The 16,231-nt window shown below is 35.0% G+C and overlaps 1 protein-coding gene across 1 annotated transcript; it reads right to left on the bottom strand.

Annotated features, from left to right (window-relative positions):
- Positions 1-7,682: 7,682 nt before the first annotated feature.
- On the bottom strand, positions 7,683-10,918 carry LOC117705983 (olfactory receptor 4L1-like). The gene is made up of 2 exons (XM_034498784.2): positions 10,836-10,918; positions 7,683-8,750 (listed from the first exon to the last, which is right to left on the bottom strand). Exon 2 carries the CDS (start codon positions 8,719-8,721, stop codon positions 7,792-7,794), a length of 930 nt encoding a protein of 309 aa, XP_034354675.1. The 5' UTR covers positions 8,722-8,750; positions 10,836-10,918; the 3' UTR covers positions 7,683-7,791.
- Positions 10,919-16,231: the final 5,313 nt, after the last annotated feature.

The raw sequence follows: 16,231 nt of genomic DNA, 5'->3' as shown, positions 1-16,231 counted from the left end.
GGACAAGGAAATGGACTTCAGGCAGAAAGCTGAAATTAGGTTAGAACACAAAGAAGTAATTTCAGGCAGGAATCTAAATCTTAGTCTAGAACAAAGAAGTAATTTCAGGCAGGAATCTAAATTTTAGGCTAGAACAAGGAAGTAGGCTTCAGACATGAAAATGACTTTGGGCTAGGACAGGGAAGTTGGCTTAGATAATTTGGTCATCCTGATAAGCCCTTAGAAACAGTAATCACAGGAATGTTCATGGAATTTTGTTTATTGCCTTGCTTGTTCTTTGACTCTTTGTGTATATTGTCTCTCTTGTTCCTTGACTATTTGCATCTATTGTACTGCTGGTTCTTCAACCTAGAACTGACCTTAATACTTGCATGTAATTAAAATGGTATGAAAGCAAAAAAAAATGAGAGGGGTAGGATGGGGGAATTCTGGCAAAAGGAAATTGGGAAAGGCAATGACATCTGAAATGTAAATAAATAAAAATAATACAATAAATTTTTTTTTTTTTAAAAATCACATTTGCAAGTAAATGGATAAAACCAGAGAAGGTCATATCAGTGATGTAACTCAGACCCAGAAAGACAAATGTCACATATTTTTTAAAACTGGGGGCCTAAATCTCTAAATATTCAAATGCCTGTACATAACCTATAGTAATTAAAGAACCAAGGCAAGTAAAACATAACCAAGACAGAATGGGTGTTTTGGGAAGCAACAGAGAAGAAAATTTAAAAAGGGAGTTTTTATGGGAGGTAGATACAGAATAAGGCTGGAGTAGGGTAATGAGGAAGAAGAGAACACAAATGACCTTATAGGGGAAATTGGAAATGGGTGGTGGCAGGGTCAGAGGGAGCTTCATGGAGTAGAGGGAAATAAATATAGTAGTGGATGGGAGAAAGGTTAAGGGGAAGAACAGGGCACAAGTGATCGGGATACAGGGGATCTGCTAGGTGAAATCAGAAAAAAAATATTATTTATGGAAGGTGTAGGGATGTAAATGAAGAAGAATGTGAAAAGTATGTAAATTAATGTAGCAGAATGCTTTCCTGCTGTTGCTACATTGTATAGGAGGAGCTGATGTGGGAGGAGTGCAGAAAAGAAGAAGGAAGAAGAGTAGCTAGGAGAGAGAGGACCAGAGGAGAGAGGGGAAGATGGTAGCAGATGTGAGTGTGTTTCTAGCAGTCTAAGGTAATTGTAATATATAGGTTAGATATTGGGTAACACCTCTAATTGTGTGAACATCTTGTTAATTGAGCATTACCAAATATATAAAGCCTTTGGATAATCTTTAAGCATTAGAGTCTCATTTCTATTGGGTACCACATGTATGGTGTGGTGGACTGGGCTCAGCTAAACATTGTGGAGATAGCATGGTAGATTGACAGAGCCACCTCCCACACTGGTGTCTTGTGGGTGCAAGAGCTGGTGCTTTGGCCAGTATGAACTGGCCATTGGAGCTGAGCAGCAGAGGGAGCACACTGTTGCTCTTGGTCTCAGGCCTTGTCTAGTTGGGAATATGGCAGTGCCATAACAACAAGCCAGATTGGGTGCTGCTGTTTTTAAATATTATCATTAACAAATTAACAATAAAGATGTTTTTAAAAGCCACAAGGATTCATACTAATAATACTATTAACTGTTTACCTAAAATAAAAATCCTAGTATTTATGTATATATATTATATTTATATATTTATATATAATATATTTATATATTTATATATAATTTATACTCATATATTATATATTTATGTATAATATCTATATATCTATATAATGTTGGGTATAAATGTAAATAGTTCTAATGAGCTTTTTTCATCTGGGCTGACAGTGCTCCCTCCAAGAGTTGAAGATCACCTAAAACCTCAATATTGATACAAGAATCTGTCTTTCAAATTAGTGACCAAGACTGTCCAAGAGACTCCTAAAACGTTCAACCAAATCCAGTCCTTGATAGATTTATAGCAAAGTTCTACCAGAGTTTCAGAGTTTCAAATAAGTCTACAACCAGCCCTTTCTAAATTATGTATATAGATAATGCAACCAAAAAGTGTTCAACAATACCTTCATTACTTCAGTAACATAAGCAGGTAAGGACAAAAACAAAGACAATTAAAAGATAGTATGACTGATGAACATAAATGAAAGAATTCTTAATAAAATACCGGTAATCTGAATGCAAGTAGTCAGTGTTCCTCCATGCTCTAGTTCCTGTCTCTAGGCTCCAGTCTTGTCTTCTTTTAGTTGTAGAGTGTGAATTTAGAGTTGTAAGATGAAATTAAGCCCTTTCCTTCTGATGTTGCTTTTGGTTACTGTGTTTTATCAAAGCAAGAAAGACCTAAGACAAAACTCCATTGTAGAGATAGGTGACTGAACCTGAAAGAGCAAGCATGGAAAACTTGTTCACCAATGGTACAGAGGTCAACATTGTTGTGGCATTCTATTGAGCCGTATGGTTGGCCAGGGCACAAACGATACCCACTAGAGTGACTGGGGAACATCGCAACAGAACAGCATAGAGTTTTAAACATTAAAGAGTATACAAAATTTAAGAAGAAAACATGCTCCTAGAAGCCATAATGTGCTTATTAATAGAGTAATGTAATGTGGGAATCTCAGTGGTTGGAGTGAGTTACCTCCCCAGACATTGTTAACCATGGAGACTCTAGAGGCTTTTAAACAATAAAGGTTATCACCATTACTGTTCATTGCAGAACTACAGGCTAAGTTCATATTGTTCAAGACATTGCATGTTTTGGATACTGCAGGACTTGGAGAAAGATAGCTAGGACTGAGCTGCATGTGTCCCTTCCTTGTTCACTAGCTCTACAAGGAGGTACTAAGGAGTTACAAAAGTGCTACTAAGTTTGCCAGGGAAAATGAAGGCCAAAATTTCTATACAGCGTTGGATCCTGAACATTTCAAATTGAAAGGCAAGCTATGCCCCCTAAAGCAGTAGTGGGTAGCATATGTGGTTAAGATAGAACCAAATTTCTGATTGGACCTAAGACTCACTTCACAGGGTGAAGTTCATATCAGATACTGCAGTCTTAGAAAAAGACCCTGTGATGAAGGACTTTGTTGGTTTTGGAGGATGGGGAAATAATCTTTATTACTTAATTGAATGATATGCCAGCTAATATGTTTCTTCACATTGTGTTTATAATCATGTGTTATTACTACTTTCAGAGTCCTTTGGGATATTTTCCCATTTCCTGTTTAATTTAATGTTTTTTTTTTTCACTTGTTTTATGTGGTGTAAGAAATACCCCTGAGTCCCACTAGCTAAAAGCCATGTTCCAGAGACAGACGAATTAATGAAACTTTAGTACCTTTTAGGAATTGAAAAACTATGTCACTCCATCCAATGCTAATACATCCAGTCTTCTACAAGTAAATATTCATAATTTTATTTTTTGTCATCATTAATTCATATTTATTTTGTACTAGCTTCATGTAAAGCCATTAAAATGTAGTTGCTTAATAATTTATATAACATAAAGGCTCATATTTTCATTTGATCTTTATTATATGTGGAATAAATACATTTATAATATTATGATTCAGATGGATACCAACACCCATTGGCTTTCTCCTTTACATTTCCTTTACAGTTTCATTCAGTGTGCTTTTGAATTTGTTGACTTGGCTTGTGTCTCCTTGATTCAAGATATGAGGATTATGTTTTGCCCTTTATAAATCTTATATCAATCATAATTTATTCATATGCCTAATTAAAATTAATTTTTATTTATGAATTCAATTTATCATATTTATTGAAATTGTTGTTAATATCCATATATTCTATTATAATCATCTCTTCACAAATACATATATAATCAATGTCAAAAAGGAGAATGCTCAATAATTTCATGTTGATTTTTCCTGAAAATTTCATTATCTTCCTTAGAGATGTTATGATAACATTAACTGTGAAACATATACCTATATGTATTTATGCATTCACATATATGTATGCATTATATATATATACATATATATATGTATATATATACATATATATATCACAAAATTATATAATTGTACGTTAACTAGAAATGAAGTCCTGTGACTGACACACAAGAAGACAGCACCAGTCGACTGTAGACTGTCAAAGGTTTAGGAGGGCACATGATTTGTGGCATGGGGATGAGGTCCAGAGTCGGGCCTTTCTCAGGTAACCAGTTACCTGCCAGGCCCTTTAGCATATGTAAGGCCTGCTTGCAGTTACCCTCAGTTTTTCCTGCTGGCCCTGTCCAGGCGTAGAACAAAGAAAGAATAGGCCCTACTGCCCAGAATATTTTAGTTCCAAGGCAGTCACATATCTGCCTTGCTGCCTGTTGGGAGGAAATTGCAATTTAAGATGGAAAGAGAGCTAAAATAAAGGACAAGGACCCTCTGTGGAATGACTGGCCACAATATAGAGTATGCCTCTGCAAATGTCTTGGAGACAGAAATGTACCTCCTATATCTGGCCTGAGACACTGGATCCTCAGTGCTTCAGTTACCCTTGGGAGGGAGATCTGGCCAATTCCTAGCATGTCCCAGATCTCAGGCTGTTAGTGGATTGTGAGGTGTCTATTTTGGTTCTATATGGACTATTTTTTCAACATTTGTCATGACTTTTCCAAGGGCACTAAACACACAAGTATGATGACAGATCTCTGGAAGACTGGATCTTAGAGTTTCAGGATATGGCTGTATTTAGAGTCTTCTGCAGCACACTGCACTGTGATGCTTGCCTGTACTGCTTTTCTACTCTGAAACAGAAACTCTTGCCTCTCACCTGCTTTAGCATCCTGTCTGTCTCTTTTTGCTTTCTACTCAGGTAGGATTGGATTCAAGTATGTAGCTCTAGGAGATTTCATTGTCCTTATCAGTTTTGACCTGCTAGCTGTCATGCTTACTTACATCATCCAAGTGACCATCTTCCTTTTAGTCTTCACTATATCCCTGGGACCAATCATGAAGGCCACCATTCCCATTGAGACAACACCAGGGACATGGAGTTCAACTGGGAGGTTAGAATCTTCATACCGGTCACTTTTATTGGGCAGACTTCTCCTGTGTGTTCTACAACAAGCTGCTTTCTGTTCCTCCAAAATAATTTTCATTATATTGAGTACATACTGTGACAGTAGTTTAGAAGTCAAAATTTATAAAGGTAGTGTGAGTGGCCAGGGTAGATGAGTTAGATCTACATGGACATCAAACTCCTGCCCTTCTGTATTAAGACTATCTTGTTAAACATAATCTGTGATTTGTCTTCCCACATTATTGGTAACCTTAAAACTGTTATATTCTCTGAATATAAATTGGATACACTGTTCTTGTGTTGTTTTTAATTTATGATTGAGGATGCTGACTGGGCAATTTAGAATTGAGTGCATCCATCTTCCTCTTGTTCTAGACTGAATAGCATAAGAATTTGTGAAGGAGCTATATAGTATTTCAAAGGAGTCACATGATGAGGCCCCACTATCTTGGCACAGAATAAATGGTAATAATTGATTTCCAGGTCCCCTTAAAATATGAGAACCTGTCCCTTGCTCAACATGGGTTTCCTGAACATGCTTCTTGCTGGAGAAAATCTCCTGTTAATCAACATCCGGTATGGCTTCCAAATTTTTGCCTATGGTGGGCTTCAGACACTTTTCTTTTTTTGTTTTATTTTATTTTATTATTTTATGTATTTACATTTCAAATGTTATCCCCCTTCCCAGTTAACCCCACTATCCCTTCTCCCATTTCCTACCTCTATTAGTGTGCTCCTCATCTTCCTCCCCACCCACCTCAGTGCCCTAGCATTCCCCTACGCTGGGTCATGAAGAGAAAGATTGGGAATACAAACCTACCTCTCTTCATGTTTCTTTTGACTTGTTCTGACAGTGAGGAGCTTCAGTGAGGATACCCAAGGGACCAGTGAAGGGAGATTTCCTTTCTGCTGAATCCTTTTAAGTGTAATGTCTGTTTAGAGTCATTCACTTTCATTTAGTCTGAGATAGAAACACAGTAAGATGATTGTACAGTCCAGGACCAAGGGGCTCCCCTCCCATTGATGCCAGATAAGGTAATCCTATGCTATCTATGCAGCTGACACCATGAGTCCCTCTGTGGGTGAAAGGAGGGATGAAAAAGAGAAGTGTCCACCAACCAAAGAGGACACTTCTCTCTTTCATCTCTCCTTTCACCCATTGCCATGGTTAAGTGTCAGGTGAAGCTAAAACAAGGCAGTCAGTTCTGGTGCTGGGAAGAGAAAACCTCATACTAGAAAGTCAGAAGAGTACTCTGCTTTCATATAAAATATAGTCAGGTGACTGTTTTTCTATGTAGCATCTTCTAGGACACTATGAAAGACTCTAGTCCTTCCATTACTATCAGAACCTGAAATGGTAAAGAAATAGCTACTTAAAACCTACAGAACCTGGTTCTTTTCCAAAGCCTCCTTATGCTCCCCTTGGCTATCCTGCATCTCTGCCCCTTCATCTGCCTCTCAGTTCTAACTGGAACCAGATTGTGGGTAGCAATAACACATGAATCAGGGACACTTGCCCATTTCCATAAAGCCATAGGATAGGCAAGGAAGGGACCCATTGAATGTACACTCAAATGAACAAATGAACAACAGTCCTGGTGTCACTCAACTAGAGTGACAGGCCTTGGCAATGAAGGAACTTTGGTGACAAAAGATTGGGAATACAAACCCACCTCTCTTCAAATTTCTTTTGACTTGTTCCAACAATGAGGGGCTTCAGTGAGGACACCCAAGGGACCAGCAGAAGGAGATTTTGTTTCGGCTGCATCCTTTTAAGTATAATGTTTGTTTAGAGTCATTTATTTCCATTTGGTCTGGGACAGAAACACAGTAAGATGAGATTGTACAGTCAATATTGTACTTTTATATTTGTTCTGGTAGGTAACAGGATCTTTGCCTGAGTGAAATTACAGAAGAATGTATTCATAGCCCTGATTTAGTTCCTCCATCTAGCAGTGGGTCACTTTCCTTGGAAAACACATGCCTTGAAAGTTGTTCAGTGTTCATCTGTAGTCAGAGCGGTTTGTGTATGAAAGAGCTGGGTTCTTGAGTTTTGATCAGAGTCCAGAAACTTAGGACTGGAGGGAGGGCTTCTTTTTCTGAAATTCCTGGCCATGTCTCAAGTAGGTCTATGCATTTGATACTTTAGAAGGCCCTATCTTTGAAGAAGCTACAGGGTCCTACTTGGAGCTAGTCGCTGCTACCCAGACTTTGGAGGACCAATGGCTCTTGCTGACCTGATACTAGCCTAACACCATCAAAACTGTGTGTCAGATGAATTCATATATATACTGTCTTTGAGGAATATACATAATATTATGTAATTATTATATATCTATATATTAATTATATCTAGACTATACATATTTATATAATATACTATTATATAATATAGTATTATATTAATATATAATATTATATAATTATTATGTATTATATATTCCTCAAAGACCATATATTGTGCCAGGTTTTACATGCTGGCCACTACAGTTTGTATTATGTTCCTTGGTTCAGTGAAAGTTTTCCTTAGATATAATAAGTAAAATAAGAGAAAATGTACATTATTGGAAAACATTCTAAATAAAAATGCAGAAAATATTAAACTATTATTACTAATGAAACTAATAAATTAGTATCAGTTTCTCTTTATTAGTGCATAATTCAAATATAGAAGTAAAACAACATATTACACATAGTATTTAATTTATCTAGCCTTGATATTCAAAGGCTAATTATGAACACTTCAATGTGTAAGTTTTACATGCAGATAACTTGTCGGATCCATAATTTTCTCATAGCTTTCTTCATTTCCTGATTTCTCAGTGTGTAAATAATAGGATTCAGTAAAGGAGTGATAACAGTGTAAAATACAGCAAGAGTTGTATTGCTTGCAAAACTCCCAAATGGCCAGGCATAGATGAAGATACAGGGTCCAAAAAATAGAGTGACCACAATTATGTGGGCAGACAGTGTGGACAGCGCCTTGGAAAGACTGCCAGGTGACTTGTGCTTTACAATGACCAGAACGACAGTGTATGAGACAAGCAAGAGGGCGAACGAGATGAAGGAGAGCAGCCCACTGTCAGCAATCACAAATAACTCTAGAGTGTATGTTTCAATACAAGCAAGCTTGATTACCAGGGGAAGATCACAAAATATATTATTTACAATATTGTATCCACAGAAAGGCAAATTCACTGTCAATGCCATCTGGCTCATGGTGTGTATGAAACCAATTGTCCAGGAAAGTATAATAAACCTGATCAGCAACCTGTGACTCATGATTATCCTGTAGTGCAAGGGTTTGCATATGGCCACGTATCTGTCAAAGGCCATGACTATCAAAAGGGTCATTTCAGCACCCCCAAAGAAATGCATGAAGAACATCTGGGCCATGCAGCCCTGAAAAGAGATGCTCTTGTGTGCTGCCAGCAAGTCTGTGATCATCTTGGGTGTCGTGACAGTAGAAAGACACATGTCCAGGAAGGAGAGGTTTCCAAGAAGAAAGTACATGGGAGAATGAAGGGCAGAATTAGCTGCCACTGTGACTATAATAAGGATGTTGCCCACCACAGTAGCAACATAGATCAAAGTGAATGTCACAAAGAAGAAAGCTTGAAGTTGCCAATCTCCAGAAAATCCCACTAAAATAAATTCTGTCACAGCAGATTCATTTTTATAATCCATTTATTCAACTCAAAAAGGTTCTGGAAGTACTTTAAATACAGAGGTGAAAACCAAAAGCAAGCTATAGTTAGTATCAGTATGCTTGTATTTTTAATATTTGTTGATAACGTTAACTAATGATTTGAAAACATGCCGTGTTTAACATATCAACATATCAAACAGATATGTTTGAAATGATTTTAAGCATCGCATCACTTTAAAAAATATTCTTAAGGTTATATGAAATAGAAAATGTTTGAAAGGGTAAAAGTTCTATTTAGATCCTTTTATCTTATCAAATAATATATTTCAGTAGATCTTTTTTCCATTAATCTCTTCACATAGAGATAAAAATAAAGATTAAATGGTAATAACTATTTTGCCTTGAGTTTATTACAGTCTCCTGTTTCATATATTCCTTGCAGTTATGTTATTTAAATATACAAGTAATATAGAACACTAACAGTAAATACATTGCTCTGCATTTACGAAGATATTATCAAAGATTATTTAGTGTTTTTTTTTAAAGCAGACACAAGTTAGAATTTAATTTATACATAGAGGAAATCTACACAGTCATTAAATGTTTTTTTCTTTTTAATCTTTTGTAATGTATTCTAAAAACTTCAAGAACCACAGACTCAGACTCAAATGACTTTGACCCTATTTTCTCAAATGACAAATTGCCAATTCAAAACAAGGGCTATTGTGATAAATGTATGTTTGCATTTGCTGGTTTAAGAGCAAATAGCATGGTATCTCAATTTTTATGTAAAGGTTTTGCTTATGTTATAATTTTTAGTGCTAAACTATCTTAACTGGGCTTTTTATAGATCATTCACAGTTTCTGAAGTAAGAAAAATTATTAATTACAGTAAAGATATTAAGTGCTAGGCTTCATTATGAATTACTTAATGTACAATAAAGGTGTTTAGTGCTCATAGCAAACACATGACATAAGAGTATTATTGTTGGCATGTTCATATAAAAAAGCTATAATGTAAAATCTATTGACTATTTTAACAATTATCTAGCTAACAAGAATGAATAATGTATAACCAAATAATTAAACATTCTTTGAACTCATGTATCTTATATGAATTCCTTAGAAGATATGATGCAACCACAAGAGATAACTTAAATACAATTAACTACAACCGTTTTCCTATGTAACCAATGTCTGTTATACAGGTACCTCATAATCTAGAAATACGTTGTTATGATGAAAATAAGCTGTGTGAGAAAACTTTTAACTTTGTGTAGAACTTATGCAAAACAGATTTAAGTCAATTCTATGTGAGACCTTCAAAAGTGAAATAAACTTTAAGGTGAATAAGCAAAAAAGAATGTGATATGGATATGTATGAAATGAAATGTGTTAAATACATCTTTGTAGTACAATCCAGTTGCTTGAATTCTACTATGTTTCCGTCTGAGACACATAGCATGCTATAGATCAAATACAATACGTTTTTAAATTTATTATAGACTGTTATTGGTATATACACTTTTTGCATCTTATTTACTTCGCTTTTCTTACTATGGAGAATACTCATGATAAAATTCTTTTTATTTATATTTTATTTTTCGATTTGAATGTAAAACATCTTACATCGCTCTCCTTTACCAAATGATTGCCTTTTTTCATTCATGGTCTAAGAAGTGCTTCTACAGAGGCTTTCTAAGTCTCTAATTTAGACCATACATTAACTTTCCAGTCCCTTTCAAACTGTGAATGTACACATACATTTATATATTCTTTCAACTGCTTCAATACTGAAAAAAACTAGCCACTATTCTGTAAAATGGTATAGGGCACAAGAATTTCTTTTATTCTCAACTCTAGTATGAGCTTTCTGAATGATCATATAACCTTTCTTGTGTTTCTTATATTCATTGTAATTAGTCATTGACAATTTTTTCTGCAGCATAATCTTGAGAGTATATTTTCTTTCAAATTTACAAGAATTGTTAATTCTAGATTACTGTGAAGTGAAATTAGCTCTCATTTGGAGGATTTGATGCCTCAAAGGCTAAAATCTTCCTTTGACCAACATAATTTGTTAAAATACCATCAATACTATCTTCACCATAATAAATGTAGTGAATTTGTTTGCTATAATACTTTAACTTACCTTTCCTAACATACAGTATGAAGATCATAATATTCAAAGTAGTATTTAAAATTGAAAATAGGCCTTTTATTTTCTTTAATGGCCCATATGCCATTCTAAAGAGTATCTTTCACTTCCTTTAAAGATGTGGACCAATTACTGGAGAAAAGTTTTTTTACAGTACTGGGAATCCAAACCTCAGTGGGAGTTGTTAAAAAATGAAACTATTGCCCGCTTTGGCATAACCAAGAGACATGCCTGCATTTAATTCTTGGCCATGTAATGAGGTGTGTTCCTGACTGGGTGGTACCTTGATTATAACAACCATGAAATTCTTGTTGTACTGGTGATGATATCATAAATCTAGAAAGATTTTATTGAAAGGAAATTATCTTTTCTCACATTAATTCAAATCATTTTTCTTAGTTTCAATTTTTGTGGCTATTTTTAATAGAATAATTCATGAACAATTTTGAGTATATTCTCAACACATGATTTATATACAAATTAACTTGTAGAACATACAGGAAGTAGAGTATTTGAAAAAATGTATAATACTCATTTCTAAGTTATAGTACAAAGCTATAATATTGGAAATAGTATGGTACTGCCACAAAAACAGACACATAAATCAGTGGAAAAGAATAGAAGATGCAGACTAGAGGTCATGGACTTACAGCCTTTTTTTTTTTTTTTTTTTTTTTTATGAAGAGGCTCCCAAAATACCAAACATTGAAAAACATTGTGTTTAACAAATAGTGTTAAGAAAACTAGATGTGTTCATGTATAAGAGTAAAATTATACCCTTATCCCTTAGTTTATACATGCCATCCCAAAACAGATCAATAACCTCAGTAAAAGACCATACACTTTAAAATGGGTAGACAAAAAGTCAATTACTACATGCTAACATATTGGTAAAGGTAAGGACATCCTGCATTCTCTGGTGGAACACTTTGGGGGAGGTTTAGGAGATACAGACTTGCTGAAGGAAGTACATTACTGGGCTTTGAAGTAATAAAGCCTTGTGCTACACCCAGTTTACTCTGCTTCATACTTATCTTGGGAAATGTAATCTCTTGGATTCTTACTCAGACACAATGTCTTCTACTTTGTGTCATGCCTTCCCTTGATGATGGACTCTTATCCTTCTAAAATCCTTATCCCAAATTAACTATTTTATAAGTTTCCTTGGTCAGGTTATTTTATCACAGCAACAGAAAATGATCTAATACAATGTGGTTCCACAAGCAGAGAAAAAATGGACCCTGCTTTCTAATCAAATCTCACCATTTATTTATAATTATCATAAACTATCTATTCCTCTCATTTTTAATGATTTTTGTGGTACATTCTCAGGTCTCTTATTTTACTATTCTGGCATGATTTATTTGTTCTCTGTGATATCTTGACTGTTTCTACCATTCTCTACATATTGTTGTATTCAGTCTAATATCCTCTGGAGATCCTGTTTAGTAGCCGTGTATTCCATTCATCTGTTTTTAACTTTGGAAACATTCATTTCTTCTTAATATCATTAAATAGTTTTGCTGGGTAGTGTCTGGTTTGACAGTGTCTTTCATGACTTAAACATCTTTAAATGCCCTTCGGGTTTTAAATGTTTCTGTGAAATAACCCTTTGTTATTCTTTTTTAAAAAAAGTATATTTTTTATTAAATTTATTTTCTTATTCACTTTACAGCACAATATCAGCCCTTCCTCTTCTCCCAATATCCCCTCATATAAGTCCTTCCCTCCAATCCTCTCAGAAGGGGAAGTTCCCCTCTGGATGTCAACCCTCCCATCTCCTATTTAACCCCCACCCCCACCTCCCACACTCTCCCCATACCCCTTCTCACGTATCAAGTTGCTGTAGGTCTAAGCACATCCTTATATTTTTATGTTTTTAGTTTAAAAATAATTTTATTATTTCTCCATTTCCATTTTATCTTCACCCTATACCTCTCACTCCATTACAAAATCATGACTTATTTTTTTAAAAAATAATTATTTCACATGTATATAATTGCATAGATATGTGGCTACAACCTGCTTAGTACATTTAGTGTGGTGTGTATTTGTGATTTCTGAGAAATTTCAGCAATTTATATTTACTAATCCAGCTCCTCAGAAAGGCCTAGAAAAATTTAAGTCTGAAGAGGTTAACTACAACTTAGAAGACACATGGAACAAATAATTGAAGAACAGTAAATTAAAAGATGGGGGAAATACCACCAAAGAAATCAATAGATATTGCTCATTAAGAATTCCAAATAGTGATGGTTTTAATTCCTCAATAAAAACAGAGATGAACAGATTGGATTAGAAAAGAAGATTCATCTTTCCATGGCATTCAAGAAACATGTATCTCCTTAATGGATAATCACATTCTATGGTAAAAGGATAGAAAAAGGTATTCAGAGAAAATGGATGCAAGGAGAAAGCATGTGTAGTTGTTATAATATTTGAAAAAATAGCCTCCAAAACTAATGAGAAGAATTCAGAAAGATGGTACATACTCATTAAAGTAAAAAGCCACCACCAAGATAATATTACAATTACAAGCATTAATGCACCATACACAAGTATACCAAAGTCAATAAAAGAAGCATTACCACAGAAAAATTCATGTCTTGTTTCTCACACTGTGATAGTGGGTGAGTTCATTACTCCACTCTTACAAATATATAGGTCAAAAACCAAAACAAGACAAAACTAAATAGAGAAAAATTGAAATTAAAGAACATTATAAATTAAATGACCTATCAGACATTTATAGAACATTACACCCAAACACTATGTCTTCCCAGAAGTTCTTCAAAACTTATCACATATGTGGACACAAAGCAAGTCTCAATTGATACAAGAAAATAAAACAACTAGTATCTTATCTTGATTAAAACTGAATATCAACAATAAAAAAAACAGCAGAAAGCATACAAACTCATGGAAACTAAATAACTCACTGCTGAATAAAAATTGGGTAAAGACAAAATTCAAGAGAAAAACTAAAAACTTTTTACAATGGAAGAAAAAATACAATGTGCCCAAACATACAGCATGTTCATAGCACTATTATTACATTAAAACAAACAAACAAACTGGAGAAATCAAGAACAATATAAACAATTAATTCCAAAATGAAGTAGATGGCAAGAAATAATAAAAATTTAGGCTTAAATCAATGAAATAGAAAAAAGCAAACAAAAGCAATAAATATTTCCACTAATATCAGGAAAAAGACACTCTTTCTCCACAACTATCCAAATTGCCTTGTAATCTTAGCTATAGCAATAAGACAACTGAAGAAGATCAAGTGGATACGACTGGGAAAGAAAGCAGTCAAAGCATCCTTATTTGCAGATGATATGATTTTGTACATAAAAGACCCTAAAGATGCCGCTAGAAAATATCTACATCTGATAAACATGCAAATTAACATGATACCAAATTAACACACTAAAACTAATGGTCTATGTACAAATAAAAAACATTCAAAGAAAGTTATCTAAGAAATAATAATTTTCACTGTAGCCTGAAAAAGAACTTGTGTTAAATCTAGCCATGCCAGTGAAAAATGTGTTTAGTAAAATTTTAAGTCATTGAAGAAAGAAATTGTGAAAAAAATAGATGATGGAAAAAATATCTTATGCTCTTGGATCAGTAAGATTAAAGTAGTCAAAATGGTCATTCTACCAAAATTTACAGCTACCAATGCAACAAAATTCCAATCAAAATTCTAACACATTTCCAACACAGAAAGCTTCAACTTTATGCAGAAACACAAAAAAACTGAGGTAACTAAAACAATCCAGAATTTTTAAAAAAAGAAAAAAAAAAAGATCTACTGGAGGTATTGCCAGCCTGCTAAATTGCTAAATTAATCTCTGTTTGGGGATCCATTTTTCAGTTTCAAGCCATGTACATTGGCTGCCAACATGTTAATGTTGTTAAAGACAAGCTTTAACAAGATGAGCAGGAATAAAAGTATTCCCAGGACAAAAAGGACTAGCAGGATCAAACTATATATGCCATTCTTGAAGTTTGGCCAAAATAGAAATACCTAACTCAGGCCATGGATAATTTTATCAGCAGTATTTGTGGCATCAAAGCTCAGCAGAGCAGCATTCTTTAAATTCATAAGCTTACTATGCAAAGTTAAAACATCCAGAGAGGTGTTAGAATTATGGCAAATACACTGCATCTGTCTTTAAATTTTTCCTAATTATAATGACTATCACTGTAAATTTTAGAAGTAACACAACTCCATTGGTATTTGGCATGACACTAGAGATGGCTCCTTACTCTTAAACTCTGAACCACCTTCCAATAATTTGAATAGGATATAGAGCATCAATTCATTGTTCCAAATGACTAAATCTTCTTGTATACTCGACACGTAAGTATAAACATGCCCTCTCTCCTGTATTAAATACCTGATTAGAATCATGCAATATGCCAGTAAGTGGATCCTTTACTTTCATCTACGCATAAGTATGCTTAGTTGTAGGGTGCCATATACACTCAACAGAAAGTTCCTGGACATCCAAATTATTTTTTAAAATTTAAAATAAAAAGAACACGATTTAAATACATTTGTGGTGTATGGAAATATACCTCTCCCTTTTTTATATTATGAAGATATTGTTTTAATGTTCCATGGGCCCCTTCCACAGTCCCTTGTCCTTGAGAATTATAAGGAATCCCAGTGGGTAATATTAAATTGTTGACAATAAGTCTCAAATGCTTGACTGGTTTTGTCTGGTTTTTTAATTTGATAATTTATTCATCTACATTTCAGGTGTTATCCCCTATCTCCGTTACCCATCCAGAAACCCCTTATTTTATCTCCCTTCCTCCTGCTTCTATGAGGGTGTACCCCCACCTACACACTCACTCCCACCTCCTCACCCTAGAATTCCCCTACACTGGGGTATCCATTCTTCACAAGACCAAGGCTTTCCTCTCCCATTGACGCCCAAAAAGGTCATTCTCCACTACATATACAGCTGGAGCAATGCGTCCCTCCATATGTGTTCCCAGGCTGGCTCTTTAGACCCTGGTAGCTCTGGATGGTTGGTACTGTTGATCTCCCCGTGGGGTCACAAGCCCCTTCAACTTTTTCAGTCTTCTCTCTAACTCCTCCATTGGGGACCCTGTGATCACTTCTATGGTTAGCTGAAAACATCTGCTTTTGTATATGTCAGACTCTGGCAGAGCCTCTCAGGAGAAAGCCATATCAGGCTCCTGTCAGCATGCACTTCCTGGCATCTACAACTGTGTTTGCATTTGGTAATGGCACCTGGGATGGATTCCCAGGTGGGGCAGTCTGCAGACAGTCCCTCTTCCAGTGTCTGCTCCACATTTTATCTCCTTATTTGCACCCATTGAGTATTTTGTTACTCCTTCTACGAAGG

Source organism: Arvicanthis niloticus, chromosome 3 (genome assembly GCF_011762505.2).
Source record: "Arvicanthis niloticus isolate mArvNil1 chromosome 3, mArvNil1.pat.X, whole genome shotgun sequence".
Classification (NCBI taxonomy): Eukaryota; Metazoa; Chordata; class Mammalia; order Rodentia; family Muridae; genus Arvicanthis; species Arvicanthis niloticus.
Note: the sequence above shows the minus strand (reverse complement) of the source record. Positions and strands in the feature narration are given on the sequence as shown.